A 21,335-nucleotide genomic window follows, 5' to 3' on the forward strand; every position below is an offset into this window, starting at 1 on the left:
CAAAATAAGGGACCTATGAAACAACATGGTCCTACTCTTGCCTCTATTTAAGGAAAGCTTTGTGCCTCTACTCTATGTCCAAGGGTCAAGCTTCCATTGAGTTTGATCTCCACATTAACTCTAAATATGCTTTCATCTAGTATTGCTTTGGGTCGTTCCACTCTCATAATGCATCCACCAATGCATTACCTCATGCAAAATCATGTAACGACTTTTCGCTACTCACTCAATCCATTGAGCTTTGCGAAGTTGTTGTCTTAAGGTACCCCTCAACATGTGTGGTTCTTTGCAAATGATTCTTCCTCTAGAAACCAGGACTTATCCCTCTTGGATATATGTCACATTGGAGTAACTTTTCTCTTCACATCCTTCCATCTGAAAGTTTCGGAGACGACCATCCCCTTGGACTACTTCATCTTACTGAACAAATTGTGCATTGTTTCACCCCAACAAATGCACTTGCTATATTGTAACTCTTCACCAATACAACTCTCGTTGCACCCCTTAAGGCCTAGTAACATGTTGAACTTGCTGCACACGTCAGCCTCATAAGAGAAAGTTCCAATGCTCCATGGCATTGAGTTTCAATCACCATATGATAGCTAAGGACAATCCATCATTCACATACAAGCCTTTGCGTGAGTAACGGAATCTTCGAGTTAGCAATTCCTCTCATTTCTGTGAGCTTTACACAACTCTTTCCGTCGCCGAGTAACCTACCCCATCTTGCACAATCTTATCCTTTGCTAAGCACCACACTTGCCTTGAGCACTACTAAATTTTTTTGCCAACGTCAAGTCGTAGCTCAAACTCAGCCATCCCAACCTTTGTGTACTACACGTTCTTCGTAGCTCGCTTCCCCTTGTGGTGCCTCTCGCGCGAAGGGTTGATCGTTCCTTTGAATGATAATCTTGGATGCTCGCTCATCTAAGCGACTCCTTTTCGTATATCTCAACGCCTATTTCTCCCCAACGGTCGTGCGTGCTAAGTATTTATAAGTGTACTTATCCTACTCTAATACCGTATATTCAGAATTAGCTAGTTTTGTCTAAGTCATTCGACAACCTTACATGTCCATCCACAAAAGGTTAAGTCTCCTTGAAATTAGCACCTTAAGAATCTATAAAAGATAAGTCGGGTTAGAAAAAGTATTTAACTTGGGATCCATAAGTAGTCATTTCAGTAAACATTTGATAGATAATGCAAATTACAAATATGAACTTCACAAGCTCTAAATGATCGCACAACAAAAGATTCAAGGTGGTCCGCCACAACCCAAAGTCTCCACCGGTGCTCATATTATATTATTGCAGAACAAGATAATGGACCAGCCATAGACACTATCCCAAAGACCCATTTAGCCATGTGCCACCCAAGTAACTTCTAGGTGTTGTACCAACTAACATTTTGCACCATTCTACGGAGCTAGAAAACCCTCAAAATGACTGTTTGGATGACATATTTTTAGGCAATTTTGCTTCTACGTGACGACTGCACATAATTTACATTTACAAGCCTGAAACGACCACAAAAGCCAATCAAACTGGGGTTATCAAGCCTACTGCATGACCTCTATATGTGTAAAATATGAATAAAACCGAATGACACAAATATACAGAGTGTTTCATTGAATACCTTATTTATGATTTTATTGGTGACAATGAGGTCCTATCGCCCTCGCCGCCTCTCTTCCTTCGTCGTCCTCATCGATCATGGTATCTATCTCACCTCACTCGTGTGCCCTCACCCTCGTAGTCATCCTCCACTCTGCCTTACTCGCACATCATCACTCCCACCCCTATTGTCTACTCCGACGGTGATCGTCAGGTTTTGATTGTGTCCTCATGTCACTCTGCACCCGTCAATCTTCCCGAGGGCCATGGACGAGGCATCTCGCCCTTTGCGTTCAGAACTCCATCGTGGAGGAAAGTATCAGCTTCTTCATCTAACGCTTGAAGTTGAAAGCCATGGGCTATCCTCATCTCTCATCTCGGGTGCGCATGTGAGGACAACGACGAAAGACAAAAGCATGCGAGCAAGGATGACAAGGGCGAGAGCACGTGGATCACCTCCTTGTCCACTCCCAGATCTGATTATGCCCCCCCACCCCCACCACTTTGCACTCATCGATACTTCACCGGAGTGTGAGAGCATGCAAATCACCTCCATTGTGCACTCCCATGGTGATTGTCAAGTTCCGATTGTACCCCCACACCACTTTGCACTCGTACTTCTCCCAGAGGGGAGGGTGAGAGCGTGAGGATCACCACCCTCCATTGTCCACTCCCATGGCAATTGTCAAGTTTTGATTGTGCCCTCACACCCACTCCACTTTGCACTCATCGAGACTTCTCCTGAGGAGGGCGAGTGTGCGGATCACCACCATTGTCCACTCCTCCCATGGCAATGGCAATTGTCAGTATCAGGTTCTAATTAATTGTGCCCCCACACCACTTTGCACTTGTCAGTACTTCTCCTGAGGGCCACCGACAAGACATCTAACCCTCCGTGTCCAAAACTCCCGTGCAAGTGAGTTAAGACAAAAGGCGATGACCGACCGACCGACCGACCGACGACAACCATGAAAGAAAAAGAAAAGAAGAGATAATTGAAAAAGAAATGAAAATAAATGAAAAAGAAAACAATAATTGAGAAAACACAAAAATGAGATATTTATCCCCCCAAAAACAAAAAAGAAGTTTCTTTAAGTTCTCCTGAATCGTAAAAAAGAACGCACACTATGTGCACGACCCAATAATAATAATTTTAAAAAAAGACAAAAATAAAAAGGTAAAAACGACCACAACCTTGGAAAGTTCCTGAATCAGTCAAAAGCAACCACACTGCTTAAGAGAACAGCGAAGGAGTTCTTAGTGACGACACGATAACACAAGTATAACATCTTCTAACTAAAAAACACACATGGCACATGATATAAGACCGGTATGAAACCACAAAATCAACAAGTATCAAACCAAACAGCTATTCTGAGATCTAGGTTTAAAAAGATTTCCCTCATAAAAACTTGAGTCTGATTTCACTGAACTCTTCTCATCATTAAAATCAGTGCCGCCAAGATAGATGACGAGAGGACAAGCAGCAATGAGTCACAAGTTAGTTCCTAGTAGCAAAACATGGAGACAACATCGAACAAAAAACAACCTCGATTTACTTGTTTCCGAAAACAAAATACATATTACTGCAACGCAAGATGCAGATTCCTCTGCTACATGCAAGTTCATCCAAATGCTTCCTTTTTTCCCTTTTTTTTTCAGAAAAGGATCTCGTCATCAGTTGCTGGGGTTCACGTACGTTGCTGAATCAAATTTGGTACAAAACGAGTTTTCTTACCAGACAAATAGATCATTTGCACTCAACGAAAATGATGCTGGAGGTTGCCTACTTTGCTGCATCTCAAAATAAAAGGGGGCAGTACCAAAGTGTTAATCATGTATCCTGTTGTCGGTTGTGTTCTCCCCAACCACTACTGCTTCTGATGTACTTATCCACAATACCAAATTGCCTATTTTGTTCAAGCCGCCTTGCGTAGTTCTCAGTAGAAATAGGACCCTTTTTCGACTGCCGATAATAGATCATTTCCCATGGCCACATTCGAGCAGCACCAAAGTATTCCTCCACAGTTATGCTACTGTGGCTCTCTTCTGGAGCTTCAAATCCATAGTGTTTCAGAGCTAAGAACATCTCCTCTGTTGTTAATCTAGTGGAACTGCTTGCCTCTTGTTGGGTGGATGTCCATCTCTTCAGCTTAAGAGGGAGATCTTCATGTTGGTCGCTCTCATACTTAGAATGATCTGAGCATATATTTTTCTCATTATAATCAGTCCTGATTGTGGGATCCTCCACGACATCTACATTATACCCAAAATGTTCACCACTAATTTCGTTATCCACCTTGAAAGAAGTGCTTGGGTTTCCATCTTCCAACATTGTACATGCATCGTCAGCTTTGTTACATTCCAATTGCTCAGATGTGGGGCTTGTCACATTATCATCTGAGGAGGTTTTGGTGGAGTGCCCTATTTGCTTATTATTCGATGGTGTTACCTTCGGCTCCAGTGAGACAGATAAGGACAGTGATCTTGATCTTGACCTCGACCTTGACTTTGACTTTAACCTTAACCTTGACTTAGATATAGAGCTCACAGATTTCGAGTAGGAAGAGGAACTTGAATCAGAAATTGAGCGAGAGCGAGAAGATGCAGACCTTAAGTGTGAAGGAGAACTAGAACCAGTAACAGATCTGGACGACCTAGAATGCAACTGTGAGCTGCTTCTATCAGATGCAGAAGAAGAAGATGGTGTACTAGATTTCCTATGCAGTCCTTTTTTCAGTGCCTTTTTCGATGCTCCATTTTCCAGCTTGCTTTTTCTTTTAGATGGAAAATCTTTTCTGAGCTTTGGCCTGTGTCTTTTCCTACTTTCTGGAGATCTCTCACATTCCCTGCTCATTCCTCTAGCCTTTACAGAATGATATTCCTTTCTATCCCGTTTGTGACGCCTTGATACCATTGGATCTCTACTGATATCAGGTGATCCCCATGAATTCGATCTAAACCTCTTTATTCGTCTTCCTTTTTCTCTAACATTTACTTCTTCCTTACTGCTGTTAAATTTGCTAAATTTCTCTCTTCGAGCATCTGTTTTAGGGCAGGTACGCATTATGTGACCAACTTGACCACATTTATAACAAGTCTGCTGGGGTTTTAACATATCAATTTTTCTGTCGTTACCATGAATAGAGTTCTCTCTCTGCCTCTTTTCTCGAGAAATACCTCTATCCCTAGAACTAGGGCTATCAATCTGGACGTTTTCATTCTCGTCCCTTTTATCATACCCATGGTAAGGTTCATAACGGTCAAACTCATCTCCATTATCAATTCCATTGCTATTCAATGTGTCTATATCAGGCTCACCCCATCGATCATTTTCTACTTGATCAAGAGCACTCATACCACCTTCATTCGTCATTCCTAGATTTACACCTTTATCCCCTTCAATGTCAGTGATATCGTCAGTGGTACGGCCCCTCTTTTTATCAAGTGCATCATCCAAAGTTTGTCTTTCACGGTTATACATCGAGCTATGGAATGTCCTAGCATAAAAGCCCCTCCTAGCATTAGAACCCCTGATACCAACCTCCTCATTTTCTTCCCTAAAGTTCCTTCGTTGAAGGGGTTCATTAAATCTGGTCGTCCTCGCTAATCGTTGAACAGGTCTGGGCTGTCTGTTTGACCAATTAATAGTTATTTGCTCCCCACATATAGGCTTTCCTCTTAATGATCTAAGAGCTCTCTCTGCATCTGGAGGAGCTTGATACACAACAAAGCCATAACCATCTTTGAGCTGTACATTGCACCACCCAAACCTTCGGAAAACTCGTTCAAGTTCCTCTTGTCGAATATGGGAAGAAAGATGACCCACGTACAAAGACATCTGATTGGAAATTAGAGTTAGTTAGACTTTAGTGCATCTGAATAAACAAAAATCTATGAAGCATACACTGTTAAGCAAAAAACAGGACCATATAAGAACTTGTAGTAACAAAGCACAAGTTGCAATGATGATATTGTCAAAGAAAAATGCAGTTGCCATGTGACTTTATTTGGATATACAAATATTCAGATTGAAGGCACTTGATTTGAGAGGTTAGTGTGGTAATCATTGCTAGACCAATATATCAGACAAAATTTTCAGCTTCATCTTTCATGAAAAATAAACCACGGATTATAAGCTCTTGTATGCAATTGTGGAAGCTACAGAGTGTTCATGCAAATAATGCAAAAAGTCCACATGGTAAATTATCAGCACTCTAATAGAACACAGGAACTTCATATGTTTAAGTTGCTATATTCCATGGCATGATGGCTATTTTCTTCAACTAAAGCTTACGTAAGCGTGTGTAGAAGATCTCAGTGCCTGTCATATATTTCCTTTCAAAATTTTGCATCTGTCTAATTGTTCTCTGTTTCTCCTTATAAAGTTAAATCTAAGTTGGATCTTCCTCCATTATCCCTGCAGAATCATGCTTAGCACTATGCATGTTTTGACAAATTTATAACTTCATTGAATCATATCTGGACTCTCACATCAAGTAGATTCATAGACCACAAAATATCTGTATTTCATACTAATTTTATAAAAAATGTTAATACTTTGCCTTCACTTACTTTCTTTTGTTGATCAACACCCAAACTAGCTAAAAAGTTCATGCGGCTTCAACACATGAAACACTTCATTTTGCCTCGTATGAAACAATGAATAAGCTAATAGAACATGAACATTTCTTATCAGGCACTAGCATAGGTGTCACTTCTAGCATATCTCAACTAAATAATCTTGAGAACATTAAACTGCCATGAACAACCTACATCAGAATTCGAAACCAAAGATGCACAAGCTAAGAACTAACTTGGCTGTTGTTTCTAACCTACGATGCAGTAATTGAACCAAGAAATGTGAAAGAAACAGTTACATGCTGTATCTTGAAAATGGAATTTAAAGATGTATGCACGACACAAGTTTCTGCGAGGGGTTTCAGGTCAAGTTTTGGGTAATAATGATCACAATCTACTTAGTTTTAATATTTGCCGAGAGCACAGCTCAGAAACTCCACAGTACCATTCCATACCTTAGCAGCATGAGTTCTATCATTACCTACGAACCCAACACCAAAACAAAGAGCCAGTCAACAATGGTCACAATCCCTTGTCTGTGATTATCCAGACTTATTTGAACTGCTTACTAGCTGTTCAAAAGCCCTTAGAAATAAATGGCGAAATCACCAACAATGATCACATGTCATAGACAAAAGTTTGCTTTATCATCCCATTCGCCTAGATTTTTCCAAGCAATAACCATGAAAAGGCAATCCAAAGCAAGAATCAAGCAAATAAGCCCACTCAAACCGCAGCAGAACTACCCCGACGCAGATCCATAACCCTAATCCACTAAGACCCCACTTGGTTGGACTCGATCAAACAACTTCAGCGCGCCTTGGCATAAACCATCACAATCCACCGTAAAGCACGAAACCCTAATCTAACAAAAAGAAAAAAGGACGGCGAACATCGGAGAAAGAATCGAACGAAAAGGGGACGAGCGGCGATACCTGAGAGGAAGAAGAAGAATCGGGAAGAAACCTCTTGCAAGAACCCTGAACTCCACCTAATCAGATGGGCGACGGCATCGATAGAGGCGATCGGTTTGCCTTTGCCGCAATCGCCTTCGCACCCAAGTCTACTTGTTTCCGGACCGGTGTGGCGTTACTACACCTGGGACACTTGTATGCGCGACGTCATTGATTGATAGCTCGTTATGACCGTCGGATGCGAAACCTACGTGCCTTTATTGCGGTATTTTATCCGAAAGCTTGCATATGCGTCAGTCCGACGCGGGTGTATTGGACTCACACTGTATCATCTTGTTTGTTTGGTATAAGGTTTGATAACAATAATTTGAAATCAAATTTTATCTTCACCGATCGTCCAAAAGAACATATAAATTTTAATTACTTAAAAATATAACATCGAATGATTCATTAATGAGTTGGAAGATTGAGTCACCACCTCGAAGGCCAATTGCCATCTCAGACTAGAAGGTAGGCAACCCAAGCCATCAACTTGGGAGACGGCTGATCGGAGCAACAATTTAGAGAGACGAACAGATTGAACCGACTTAGATCTACCGAGATAAATGTCACCTTACTTAAATAACAAGATTTTAATGATATATAGCCACAATTCACTGAGCTGCCGAGTACAAGATTGCTGGGAGAAGAGAGAGGAAGGGCTCAAAAAACTATGGATTATGTACCTGGTTGCTTGCCTACATTAGGGATTGAGACATCCGATGAGCCAACAGTTTTGGAACTCTCTAGTAGCAGCCTCTTCTCCTTGTGTCATGTATGTTCCACAATGCTTTCCAGATACACAGTTTACCATTAAGATTTAAGATGAGGTGAACGATGAGCCTGAGTGCCCCCACAACAAAAGGCAATCTTCAGTACTTCGAACAAAATAAGCACTCCTCGGCTTCTGGGTTTTAGTCCATCCATCCTGCATTCATCTTCGAGAGGAAGTTGCATCAGAGGGGCCCTCAACAACACCAGAGGGAGGAGTCTGTGGCCGAGGTGTGGTAGCGCCATCCGTGATGAAGTCATCTGTAGACTCTGTGCCAAACCTACCCATGGCATCCCATTCTATCTCTGCTGTGGTTTGAGTTAAAGTTGTAAAAGATCATCGAAGAGATTACACGGAGAATATCAAATGAAAGCATCATCTTGGGGAGGATACGTGCTGTCTTCCACATTTCTGTAATGCTAACACCAGCATCTGATAGAAGCCAATAATCAGCTTCAGTCTGCAAGAAAAAATAAATCAATTTTAGTTAGCAAATATTCTTATAATCCATTCACATATTCTTCAAACAGAATGTGCAATGATTAACTTCTTTTTTGCCTTGTACTGCTACAAATGATAGATCATCAATGATTATACATAAAAGCAATGAACCTATGGAATGAGATTTTTTTCTCTAGAGAAGAATGCAGCAAACTATTTCTCGTAGAAAGTGAGAGGTTCATAATCATGCAAACCCTATGCAAATAAGGTACGTTCTTGTTCTTTCATGCAAACATAATATCTGATCATTACAGATAAAACAAAAGCTAAGCTTAATGCCTAGAATAGTAATTATAGCAGCTCTGCTGAAAATTAGAAAAAAGAAAAACAATGAAAAGGATTGTCAGCTTGGCCATTATCACAATAATATTACATTTATGATGGAGTTGATCATAATGTTCACTTGTCATGGATTGGATTATAATTGGAAGCATGTAAGAAGTCTTGGGGCTATACATTAATCAAACCCTATAGTGATGAACATCTAGCTAAGAGGGTTTGTGCAAACAATGAAGTCCACCAAAGCCATCATATGGCAGGCAATTACATAGTTATGTAGTTTAAATATGCATGTTCAGAATAAAGTTAATTCAGTTTAAATATGCATGCTCCAAAACTACTTACATCAATGTCTGAAGGAACAATCTTCATCATACCACCACCAAAATCATGCGAAGAATTTACATCAGACCAGATCCTCTCACTTTGTTGAATATCAAGTTCCATTTCATTCCCTCTGCTCTCTTCTGTGACAATCGGCACCATGGAGTACTCAACAGAATCTGAATTTGACGTGGGAAGGAGCTTTGGAGGAATCTCAACACCACTCATCTCCTCAAACTTCTCCTCAAATTGACTACAGAAGAAAGAAATGAAGCATTAAGGACTGGTAATGAATTGTGGATAACAGCAATGACTCAAGTGATGAATGCAAAGCTAGAAATTCCAAATGGAAACCGCGGGAATAATATCACCTAACAAGGTATACATCTATAGGACCCATAGTGCTTCTTAGGACAATTCTGAATCTCCTCTGGAGATATTCCCCAGCCTGCACCAAAAATAATTACATGTTTTTATAAATACCAAGCATTGAACTTCAAATAACTTTTCGTTCTCCTACTTGCCTCATCAGGATCTGGAACTTCCAAGGTAGTTCCATGAGGTGCTTTAATTGCTATTAAGGTCTCATTCTGCATATAACAGATGATAAGAAAATATTGGAAGTCATTACCAGTTATGATCTAGAGCAGGTAATATCTATTTTCAGTGCCCAGATTGCATGTAAGGTGAACTTGGGCTAATTAGAACATCTAAGCAAACAACGAAAACCTGAAAGCATGGAAGGCCTTTGATATCATCTTCAGTAATGAAAAGCCACCTGCAAGCACACAAAGTTGTAGCCAGTGATTATACGAGCAAAGGCTAATTAACATCAATAGCATGTATATGCATAAATGAGAACACTTACTTTTGATTGCTTTCATCTTCGGTAAGCTCCCTCAATTTTTCTCGCATTTGGCTGGAAGAAACTTGTAGGTTTCATCAAATTGGTAAGACAATCTCTTTAATATATTCCAGCTCTAAATAAAACACTCACCTGATAAGCTCATCTAATCTGCGCTCTTTCGTTGTCAGGCTTTCCGTTTCTGCCTGAATTAACAGAAAGATGTTTCACATAAATTTTTTTTCACATTTTACAAAGCTATATAACAGAGCATTGTAAGCACACTGCTCAAGTACTTAAAAGTTACTAAGCGCAATGAACATCAATGCTGCCATGTATACCTGCAATTTTGAAGCATCACCATCAACCTCAACTGAACCCAAGTCATCTATTCCCCTGTCATGCGATGTAAAACTTATTTAACATGTCCCAAAATTATTCAAAGATTAAAGAGCCTGTAGAACTACACAGAAGCAAGCAAAGATCTGAGAGAGGAAAAACAAAAAAGAGGAATTACTTCCAACGAATTCTGTTTTTAAGTTTCTTCTCTATGAGTCCAATGCCTTCAAGAACATTAGTGATGTCATATATCCGCCTCTTTTGCACCTGTACATCAGAGATCTTCATTAAGCCTGGAAAACAGCAGAAGTACTTAAATCAGCAGTCATCTGTAATTTTGTATTACCTTCAATATTTCTGCAGCTTTATTCAGGTCAAGGATGCCATCCTGTGTGTGTTTAAGCAAGTTGATGAATTTTTTAGTCAAAAGCCCTTGGAAAGGTCAAAGAACTCAGTGTCAATACACATGAAAACAAAATCCACAATAATTATAAGAATCATATGGCTCTTTATCAATTTTACAGCAACTGAGTCGGAATCACCTAGGGAGCTATCATAGCGACAAGAACCAACTGGAGTAAGATTATCTCCTGTAGGTGAGCCTGCGATGACTCAAAAATTAATACTGGTTATATTCATAGATCTAACTTTTGAAGAAAAAAAAATAGATCTACTTTTTTGAGAATTGCAAAGTTTGATCATTTGATGAAGAGAATTTTAACAGCTACCACAGTGATTCACAATATACACATATAAAAGTAACAAGCAATTTTTTTCCAAATGCTAGATGTGATTACGTTGAGTTGAAGTAATTAGATAAAAAATCTGCTCACCAGCATTGGAGACAGGGGTTTGACCCCCAGACTTATTGTGCTTTGCAACCTTGGACTTACTGTATATCTTTCTTCCTTTCTCTGATACTGGTGTGAGTAGTGGACTAGTAAATCCTACAGCACACCCAGGGCTGGTTGTCCATTCGCTAATCTCTACCACCTCATTAGCTTCTTGTACAGACTTTTGCTTCAACTGAACATTAAATTAATTTTATTGAATTATGGTCAGTATTTCAGAAAAAAAGATTAAAAAATATATATCTAAGATAAAGAAGCCAATATATATCTCTACAAATTTTATGACACAAAATGTATGTATATAAATGACATGCCAAGGATCGACGACTGCTCAGAACTTAACGTGCATTTAAAAATCAAGTGTAAGCCTAGTACATTCACAGAAGCAACAAAACAAACACATTGACTAATAAAGGTTGTATTTCCCCCAGCAAGTTAATGCTCACTGGCTAAGCAGAATAGCAAGATGTGTAATAAGTACATGTAAGCATTTTAACTTGAGAACTTAGGTCCAAAGATGAAGGGTTTCAGCATTCTATTTCTCAGACTAACATAACCAGTTACCAGAGTTGGCATCATGGTTCAACATATGTAAATTACATTTCAAAATTGCAAAGGATTGCAATCTCATTCTTTCTCGGCTGAAGACACTAACATTGATAGAAATTAAACCAGAATTAGAGACATATAACTAAGAATGGTTTACAAATTTGTTAAAAATAAATATAACACAAACATTCCACAGTTAATCCAGTAGCATTCAGCAAACTTTGATTAAATGACCCGTGATATTTAGTGCCAGAGAAACTATGGAACCTATATTGAGGAAATCATAAGGAAAAATTAATGAATAGGTAAAAAATGATCCTAATTCCAATAAAAAGCATAACAACAATAAGAAATAAATCATTGTTCCCAACTAGTCAAGGTCAACTACAAAGCCTCTCCAGCCAAAGAGTTCTGCTGAGGGCAACTAGATAGTCCAAGTCCCATCATATCTACAACCCCAATTATTCGAATGTGGGATATTGATTAAGAGAAGGATATAGAACTTACAGCCCCCAACTAGATAGTCCAAGTCCCATCTTTATTATAATAGTTAATTTTACAATCCATTTTCCTGTTGAATAATAGGTCCCTCTCAACAATCACATGGCACTTTAGTGATTGAACTCTCTCGGCAAGCCATTCAACTATAAATCACATTTACTAATTTTAAGTAGGGATAGTGCCTTGCAACTAGGCTACAAGGCTTACCGATGGTCATCCAAAGCCACAAGTTGGGTATAGAACTTAATAATAGCTAGTTAAGCAAGCCCAAAGGTAGTGAAGGGAAACCATTCGCCACATAGATGAGAACATGTGCAGCATGTTAGATCTGATAGATTTTAGAAATTAAAAGAATATGAGATCATTAATTATACAAAATCCATATTGTCCTTCAAGAACCACAATTTAAACATCTTTTTTCAAATAACTAGTTGGCAACTTACCTTACGTTCTGCAAACATTGGATATAAAACGTATAATATGAATATCTCATAAAACAGACAAGACAAGAAGCTAAACAGGAGACAATTCTACTAAAGAATAATAGAAAATCTTGTAAAGGTTCAGAAAAGAGATAGAGGAATAAAAGCTGTGATTTCTAGCTCACATTCTTCAGCATATGAAGTTTAATCATCTATACTAAGCAGTGACTAAAATGATTTGTGCAACTAAAATTTTAAGCAGTATTAGCCTTTAGAAATAAAGTCTGTAAAGATCCTATTCATGACTTCCTCCTTAAGCTCAATCTCTCCAAAGATGCAACATTGACATGTTTTTGAATTAAGGGTGCTTTTCATCAAGTAATATCCCACTAAATAATGAACCAAGTTAGCCACTAAATATAATATAACTACAATTTCAGTTTTTTTTTTCATTTGAAAGATTATAAAGTGTCAGTATCTAGTTCTTCAGTTATTTAGGATGGCATGGCTCCCTATCAAGCTTGCTATTTCTACCATTTCTATAGAATGGTTGACCTAAAACTACAACCATATAGATCTTTTTCAGAACCAAAATTTTGGATTAGGGAATTAATCAAAGACGCAAGCAATTAAATAATTTCACAACCTTGTGGTATTCTATCATATATCTAACAAGATATCCTCGTATAACAACAATATAGATCTATTGATAGGCTTTGATCAGTAGCTAAACACTCTTGCAACTTCTATTGATAAATACAATAATAGCAACTTATATAGATGGACTGGTTCCAGTAGCATCCTTTCAAGAAAACCATGACCTGAGATTTTACTACTGAAATTTCAAAATTTTATAATGATTTGGTCTAGAATCCATACAGATGCATGGATGTCATGAAGGTGTCAGATAGAAGTCTCCTAACTCCCAGGCATTCATCATCCAAAATGAAGCAATAGAACGGTGAGACAAAGTTTAAAATACATGTCCATTGAAGCTATTGGACAGGTGCTTACCAAGGTACCAAGAAATATAATTTGAATCAAACAATAAGAATGAGTGACACATTGAGCAACATCGAGGTGTTTGGTTCAACATCAATGCTTGGTCAGACCAGTTAATACCAATCAATATGTACCAATCCGACCAAGTAGTTTAGACCATAGAGTGAGGAGAATTTTACTTCATTGCAAACTCAATTGCTATAGTCCATTTTACTTGTGAATTTAGCATAGGATCAATATGATGCAATTTTCAAAAAAGCCCAAGTGGCCTTTGAATTTCATGTTTCATGCTGATAATACCCACAATTAAAAAAGTCCACCATTCCCATAAATGATACTCTATTTGGCCCTAATTTGAGTAGACCATTAGCCCTAAAAACTAAATTCAGGTGAGGACAAAGACAAAACAAGATCGTCATTAAACCTATATGTTAGATATTAACATAGTACCAGTCTTGAGTGTCTCTGCATTATATTCCTAAATATCGCAACTCTCAAGTGAAACAACAAACTCATGAAAGTTGATGTTCCAAATATAACTCAATGTGAAGAACAAAAAGAAAGGAAACTCATAAACAAGCGATGACATGAAACTCCTAAATTGGAATTTGGCAATTCCAAATTCCTAGAATCTAAATTCTTCACAACAGGAACATCCAATTCATCCCAATATAAAATCCTACGCTTACAAGCTCACCAAATAAACAAAAAAAAATAGCACATGAGAAGAACACGAGCAGGAAAATCATCCAGTTCATCAAAAGGATAAAAAATAGTCCGACAAACCTCCACCAGAAACTCACTGGTGTCTTAATAACGAGGGCGTCGGCCATCTCATCTCTGCCGCCCCGACGCCCGTCGAACCTGTGGTACTCATCCGGAGAGACGAACGGCGGCCTCGACGAGGGGAACTGCAAGTACTGCTTCGGCGGCTGGAAGATCTGTCCCAGCTGCTGCGCCGATCGGTTCCCAGCAGCCTGGCCGCCGGACATCAACTCGGACCAGATCAAACCAATGGGAATCTAGCAAGAAAGCACCGGTCCGGGAGCAAGGCGAGGAGATCGGCTCGGGGGGCGAAACCCGCCCTCAAAACCCTAGTTCTGGGTGCGATTCGACGGCGGAAACGGCAGGGAGGATGCGATCGGGGGAGAGGTTGGAGGATTGAGGGAGATCGGACTAGGGTTTCGAATCGGAGATCCGAGGGGGGAGAGAACGCGGAGGGAAGAGACTGGAGAGGGTGGAGGAAACGGAGAGCGGAATAAAAAGGGAGGAAAAAAACAAGAAGGGGAGGCGAGGGAGGGAAATTATAGTGTTCGGGCTTCGGATAAACATGTGGAGGGAAGGCGTGTGCCAAATAACACTACTAACACTCCAAAATGGCTCCCCTGAAGCGCCACCACTCAGCCAATCTTTGTGAAGGCGACAGGCTGTCGTAGTCCATATGAAATGGGGTGGAACAAACTCCACATCGAATTTTGGTGTATAAGAGACTCACAGGGAAATGGGTTTTCCTTTTTCCCTACTTTTGGTTCCTGCGGGAACTTTGTCAAAAAAATAGTTTTCGTTGGTTGCAAACCTACCTGTCTTTCTATTGGCGTAAGACATGTTTCACATCCTGGGTCCCGGTGGGCCCCGCGAAGTCGCTACAGGTGAAGCCGGGTGGATGGTCGGGTGAGGATGAGTGCTGCTATTCTTCGTGGAGTGGTCTTAGTTCGAACCAGCGATTCGCGCGCTTTCGGGAACGAGTCCTTGCGATCCAATCCGTGGGGAAGGGAGCCACTGCGATCGCAGGGGATCAGAGTGGATCATTCTGTTTGCCTGCGATCGGACTCTATGTCTGCTTTATTGGCCAGACGATGTCCTGTTTCCAAGAGCAAAAGATGAAGATAAAGGAAACAATGATAAAAGATTGCTTATGCGAAAGCATATATTTATAATCTACCTTTTAATTAAATTCAGAAATTGGACTCGATTTTAAGGTATATTTAATTAATAATAAGGAGATATAATATTTTCTAATTATGTGAAAATATTTATGTGTGGGTATATATTATATATATATATATATATATATATATATATATATATATATAATATTTGTCAGGCAAAATCCGCAAGTATAAATAGGCCGCGGATTTGGTTCGATTCCGGATCAAATTAATCTGACGGATTCGGGTTTAGATTTGAATCATCCAAACATACCCGTATCCGCCTTCCGTTCGTTCGGCCTATAAACCGAAACCCATTTCTGCGCTCCATCTCAAACCAGAGCGAAGCGGACGCGACAGGCGAGAGAGAAGGAGACGGAGAGAGCTCCATCTCGCCATGGCTCCTTGCTCCCTTTCTTCCTATTCTTATAGAAGGATTTAACTCCAATGGGCTCTTCTTGGCGTTACCTTGTTGGCCTCTGATCAGAGATCATCATCGAGGATTTCCACCGTCGATAGATGCATGCGAGATCGCATAGCATTGTTTAGGTAATAGCAGACCTAAAAGCTTTGAGATCATCGATTTTTCCCTTCATCATTTAGTGTGCTTATTGTTTTGAGCATTTCTTTGGGATTCTATGATTGACGATCTCTATTGTTATACGTATTTAGTTGGTTACAACATGTAAAATCGAATGACTGATGAAATTGAATATCCAATTTTATTGTTTTGGATCATGTACAACAGCCACTGGGGCATGAAATCATCATGAATCGAGACCGGGAAACAGTATCAAAGTTGAAGGGGATAGAGGAAACTAGGTCGTTGTGTTTGAACCATTGATCTGTTGCCTCGTTGGATATTAATGCTTCTGACTCAGATCACAGATTGCATTAATCGCAACCCGTACGTCATGTCGATTTTTTTTCCTGCTATACACTTGATAGCATAGAGACCATCATCTGCACTTTTTGGTTATAAGAACAAATCGAGGGTAATAAGAACAAATAAGAAGACCAGTTAAACAAACATTGTGCACTTTTGGTAGCAATACCTGTAGATTAAAGAAGTCTTCCTTCAGGCCATGAATCTTTTGTTGTGTGGACCATAATTTAGGTATTCTTCTTGCAGTGTATGGAACATAGAACCTTTCCTCAATATTGTAAATATCCCATCTGGAGTTCTCCCATCACGCATGACAACGACAGGTCAGGGGGATTGGAGATTTGGAATTAGTAAATTAATTTCAGAATCTTATGCTGCATATCAGGTAAGAACGGTCGATTGCAGAACACTCAAGAAAGAATTATAGACAGTGCTGGTCGATGAAGTTCAGTTATTACATGACAATTAAGAAGTGGGTGGCCAATCGAGGCCTCACATGAGCACAATCAGCAAGGAGTATGTGGCACCATCTAGGCATGACCAATTAATGATGCAATGATGTAGTGCTTTTTAAGCATGCCCAATCAGCATTACATCTAAAAGGGAATATTCCCCATTGATGTCTCAAATGTCACAACTATACCTACAAAAGGAGGCCTCTTGAGGTATATCGACACTTTGAACTCTCCAAACTGGACTTAGTTTCTTGATCTTATTACCGACTTAAGCATTAGAAAGATCTTGATGAGTACGCTCCCAATGTAGTTTTGTAGAATCATGTGGTTTGGGAGGATGCTACTCTCTAGAGAGCAAGATGCAAAGAGGCATACAGCTCAGACATTCTCAAGGGGCATTAGGTTTTCAATCATGACACATTTGGAAAGAAGATTATCTGGCCTTCTGTCACGAACGGTCGTCGTACACCCGCAACAACTTCGTTCAACGAACTGTTCGTCACTTTTGCATGCTTGTACCAAGTCATGGCAACATGTTTTGCCTTAGTTTTGTGTGCTTTTGCTTATAAAAATACATGTTCGAATAGGTTGCAGCACTGCAGTGCGATCGCTCGCTGCGTCGAGCCGAACTGCCCAAAACAGCTCCGTTTTCACATGCCACAGCTTGTTTTCGGCAAGTCGTAGCTGCACGCGAAACGTCAACCATCTCAGCACCCTGGAACCCCCCGGATGGCACAGGGCTGGATGGGGCTTCGGTATATTGTCGGGCGTTGAAAAATCTTCACAAGTTCGCACGTTAACTTAACGGGAACTTGCCTTCACGCTCGGCACCCAGTAAGCAGTTGTTTGTGGACTTGTAACTGTTCATTCTACCCTCTAAAGTCTTTTTTCTCCTTTCTCTCTTTTCTCTCTTGTACTCAAGGTGCTTGCTGAATTGCTTGTAAAGCTTCCCTCTCCGCGAGACGTCGAGACTTGTCCGTCGCTCATTTTTAATCTAATCAATTTTTTGTTTTACAGGTCTTTCAGGACCTGTACGAGGTTGCAACTAGGTTGAACCTTTGCGGACGCATATGTCGCAAAGACGCCTCATGACTTAGGCAATCCCAGCTAAGTCCAAGGAGTTGGCGCAAGGGTGCTTCACGACTTAGGCAACTTCAGCTAAGTTCGTGACTTTGCCGCAAGGGTGCCTCACGACTTAGCAATTCCAGCTAAGTCCGTAACACTTCAGTGGTAACATATTCAAAAAGAAAGTCAGGTCAAGTCAAATTCACCACGTTAGATTGATGACCAAAAATGACACTGATACAAGATAACTTTGTCATGTATGATATAAAATGTATTGCTTTGGAGGGACTATTGATCATTGACAAGAAAGGAGTGATTTCACATTCAAACATTACTAGACCTTGTCATTGGCCAAAGTGTTGATGAAACCATGAGGACCCTTCAGGTAACAAAAGACGAAATACTTACGCAATTATCACTCATGTAGTTATGCTATGATTCACTAGATGATTTTCTACTCGTGTTTTGCTCTATCATAGCTTGACATCTGTCTGAGAAGATCATAAAGTATACCCAACCAGAGGATTTCTAGCTTGCACCATGTGCTTCAGCTAGCAATATTGTTGCAGATCTTTAAATCTAGCTTTTACGGTTCTTCAGCATTCTATACATAACATATAACATATTTTAGGTGGATTGAATCACAGTTGATGATTCCATAAATTAATTGGCCCAACCATACCTTCCAGTTTTATACATACACCTCATATTGCAGGCGTTGCAGCACATCCAGGAGAACACAGATGAGGTTGGCCCTGCAGGATGGAGGCCTCGAGAGAAGTCCATGAAGCCAGACCCTCAACAAGGAGTGCCTTGCAGGGGAACAGTATAATTGCAACTACAGCAAAAGGCATTCCATTGTCTGAAATAGTTAGGAGTTTTGTCACTCTTAGTGCATTTACCCAACATTCTCTTATTGTAATATAATGTTTTGCCATTATTGAGCTTCAGACATCTAGTACTTGACCCAATGCTTAAACTGTATGCAATGAAGCAGAAGCACTCTGGACTCATAAACCACATGTTGTCAGATTTTGGGCATGAGTTCATTATGAGATAAAGCAGATCTCCACTTTGCAGCTTTTGTGCAAGCAAGGTATCTTGGCTGCTTGTTATTAAGCTAGTTGATGTTCAACATGTAGTACTTGACCCTATACTAAAAGCTCTATGCAATGAAGCAGAAGCACTCTGGACTCAGAAGCCACATGTCAGATTTTCAGCATGAGTACATTGTGAGACAAAGCAGATCTCCACTTTGCAGCTTTCGTGCAAGCAAGGTATCTTGGCTGCTTGTTATTAAGCTAGTTGATGTGTCATATTATTATACCTACATGTATCATAACTTGTGCATCATACTAGCTGAATTTTTCGTTGTTACCAGGCAGGGCAGCTTAGTAACATTTATAAGTTACCATTTTGAAATTATGATACCAGGATATTTTAACTTGTATTATTTGTCATGTTCACTGCACAGGTTTTCTTATGTGAACAGGGGACTGATTGGGCAGCACACCACGGGTTCAATCAAAGCTTTGCAGTTTTGCAAACAATGCTTGGGCTTTGTTAAATTCATGTGTGAAATTTTCCAAAAAATACATTCATTGATACAGACTGTCACATTCATGAACGTAGAAGTTTCAAGCTTTAAAAGAGTTTTCACATTTTCTTTCTCTGTTCAACCTAGTGATGGACCACCTTTTCCCAATTCCGAGGGCTTATTTAGGCTTCTAATAGCAGTCACGATGTTGGAGTTATACTCAACAGAGGCTTATGGTCTTATTTGTTGGATTTCGACTGTAAGTACAGAAAGTAATTGAGCAAGCAAACCTGTAGAGAGAATTTACTTTGCATTTTATGATCTCGATTTATAGCCTAGGCCCTGATAAGATTCTCATGTCCAAGGCACCATGTCCATGTCCATGAATGGCCAGTAATGTTGTGATAGACAGCAGATAATTTCACTTGACTTAGCATTTGCTAAGTGATCAAGGCTACATTTGATTTTAAAATGTAATTGATATAGTGAATAAAGAGTCGCAAGTTTCATTTGAATCAGATCTCAAGTATATGAATTTTGTCTTTTTTGACATGGCCGATGCGAATTGGAGTTGAGGATACAACTGCAATGTTTGCAACAATAAGATTGTGTACATTAACTCTTTCAAAATCTTATACTGGTAGAAGCCTCATACATTAACTTGATTGTATTTTGTTCTCTTCAAATGCCACTAAAGCACCTCTCCATGAAGGCAACCTTACTGAAGGAATCCTACGAACATCCACATTTAATGAAATAAGCCTTTTAGGATAAGAGAGGGCTGAAGGATTGTGATACATTTAGGAAAACTGGTTGTCTCTTTGACACAAGGACCATTGGTTGATTGATATTGTTTGGTATATTAACTACTTATCTTTCTACATAGGTTGTCTGGAACTGTTTTTCTTGCCACCTGAATTGCTTTGGCACACAAGATCCGAGGGTATCAATGATGCTCATGGAAGGTCACATCAAAAAAATGAGGCAGAAATTTGCAAAGACAATGCCTTGTAATGCTTTTTTATGTTACTTTGCTAATAGTGATTTACTCAAAAACAAAGATGGTAAAGAGGTACTCCTCTTGATTTCTTTTCAACCATCAAGTGCATTGAGTGGTGTGCAAGCTTTCAAACAGTGTTTCCTTAGAAATGGAGAAAGGAGGCAGAAGGACTTTACTGCATTCATACAGATAATTTTTTTCCTTCAGGCACGCCTTTAATGGCATTGCTGGTTGCTTTTACCTTACTAATTATTAGATAATGTCCTTTTGATGTCTTTTGGGCCATAGCATACTAAAGCTTTTGACTGTGACTGTGACTGTAAGACTGACTTGAAGAGGAGAGCATGAGACAGATGCAGCAGATAATCTTTCAGCATTTAGGAGAGAGAGACAGAGAGAAACATTGTATCTAACTTGCTGTTCCATGCACAAGATTGTAGCAATTTATTCTTTTGAACAAAAATGTTCTACAAAATGGATTCAGATATTTTGTCAGCTGTGGTTGAGACACCAGTCTTCTCTTCCTGTTATGAGCATAAAAGAAAATAGCATATTAGGTCATCAATTTATCAGATGATTAAGAACTTATTATCTTTCCTTTGTCCTGTTCAATCTCTTTTTTATGCAGGCTGATTGGTGGTGGGTGCCAAAGAAATGATCTGTGCCAAACAAGAAGTTAACATGATTGAGGAATGAAGGGAGATCTCTTGGAAGGTGTGTGGTCTTTTTCCCTCTCCCTCCTAACACCAAAGTGAAGGTCTAGCTCTGCTTTCCATGAAATTGTCCGGGACTTAAAACGATTATATTCTTAAGACATCTTTTTACTGCCATTGATCAGGAAATGAACTATCACACGCATATAAAGAAGCAATTCTTAGAGTGGTCATGAAATAAATCTTGTTGTTGAATTAAAATCTGTTCTTTTGGTATGCA

General features: G+C 39.6%; 2 protein-coding genes and 1 long non-coding RNA gene across 5 annotated transcripts; 1 reads left to right on the forward strand and 2 right to left on the reverse strand.

The window, feature by feature from the left end:
- Positions 1–3,146: 3,146 nt before the first annotated feature.
- On the reverse strand, positions 3,147–7,270 carry LOC135606191 (uncharacterized). Its single transcript, XM_065097068.1, has 2 exons — positions 7,130–7,270; positions 3,147–5,454 (listed from the first exon to the last, which is right to left on the reverse strand). Exon 2 carries the CDS (start codon positions 5,452–5,454, stop codon positions 3,448–3,450), a length of 2,007 nt encoding a protein of 668 aa, XP_064953140.1. The 5' UTR covers positions 7,130–7,270; the 3' UTR covers positions 3,147–3,447.
- A 455-nt stretch (positions 7,271–7,725) lies between these two features.
- On the reverse strand, positions 7,726–14,848 carry LOC135606192 (transcription factor E2FB-like). Of its 2 annotated transcripts, none has more exons than XM_065097070.1 (14): positions 14,335–14,848; positions 11,040–11,232; positions 10,749–10,808; positions 10,553–10,638; positions 10,385–10,473; positions 10,209–10,263; positions 10,021–10,073; positions 9,892–9,942; positions 9,753–9,801; positions 9,548–9,613; positions 9,395–9,471; positions 9,045–9,276; positions 8,313–8,379; positions 7,726–8,224 (listed from the first exon to the last, which is right to left on the reverse strand). In XM_065097070.1, exons 1-14 carry the CDS (start codon positions 14,521–14,523, stop codon positions 8,082–8,084), a joined length of 1,410 nt encoding a protein of 469 aa, XP_064953142.1. In that variant the 5' UTR covers positions 14,524–14,848; the 3' UTR covers positions 7,726–8,081. The 2 variants fall into 2 exon arrangements, with proteins under 2 accessions (XP_064953142.1, XP_064953141.1); XM_065097069.1 differs by having other exon boundaries at positions 7,726–8,227; positions 14,335–14,845.
- Positions 14,849–15,807: 959 nt separating this feature from the next.
- Positions 15,808–19,788, forward strand: LOC135605064 (uncharacterized). 2 transcript variants are annotated; one of them, XR_010484293.1, is made up of 5 exons: positions 15,808–16,008; positions 18,581–18,735; positions 18,863–18,961; positions 19,047–19,142; positions 19,340–19,788. It is a non-coding gene; the product is annotated as an uncharacterized LOC135605064 (long non-coding RNA). The 2 variants fall into 2 exon arrangements; XR_010484292.1 differs by having other exon boundaries at positions 18,581–18,961.
- The last annotated feature ends 1,547 nt before the right edge of the window (positions 19,789–21,335 follow it).

The sequence above is a fragment of the Musa acuminata genome, chromosome BXJ2-2, assembly GCF_036884655.1.
Source record: "Musa acuminata AAA Group cultivar baxijiao chromosome BXJ2-2, Cavendish_Baxijiao_AAA, whole genome shotgun sequence".
Taxonomy (NCBI): Eukaryota; Viridiplantae; Streptophyta; class Magnoliopsida; order Zingiberales; family Musaceae; genus Musa; species Musa acuminata.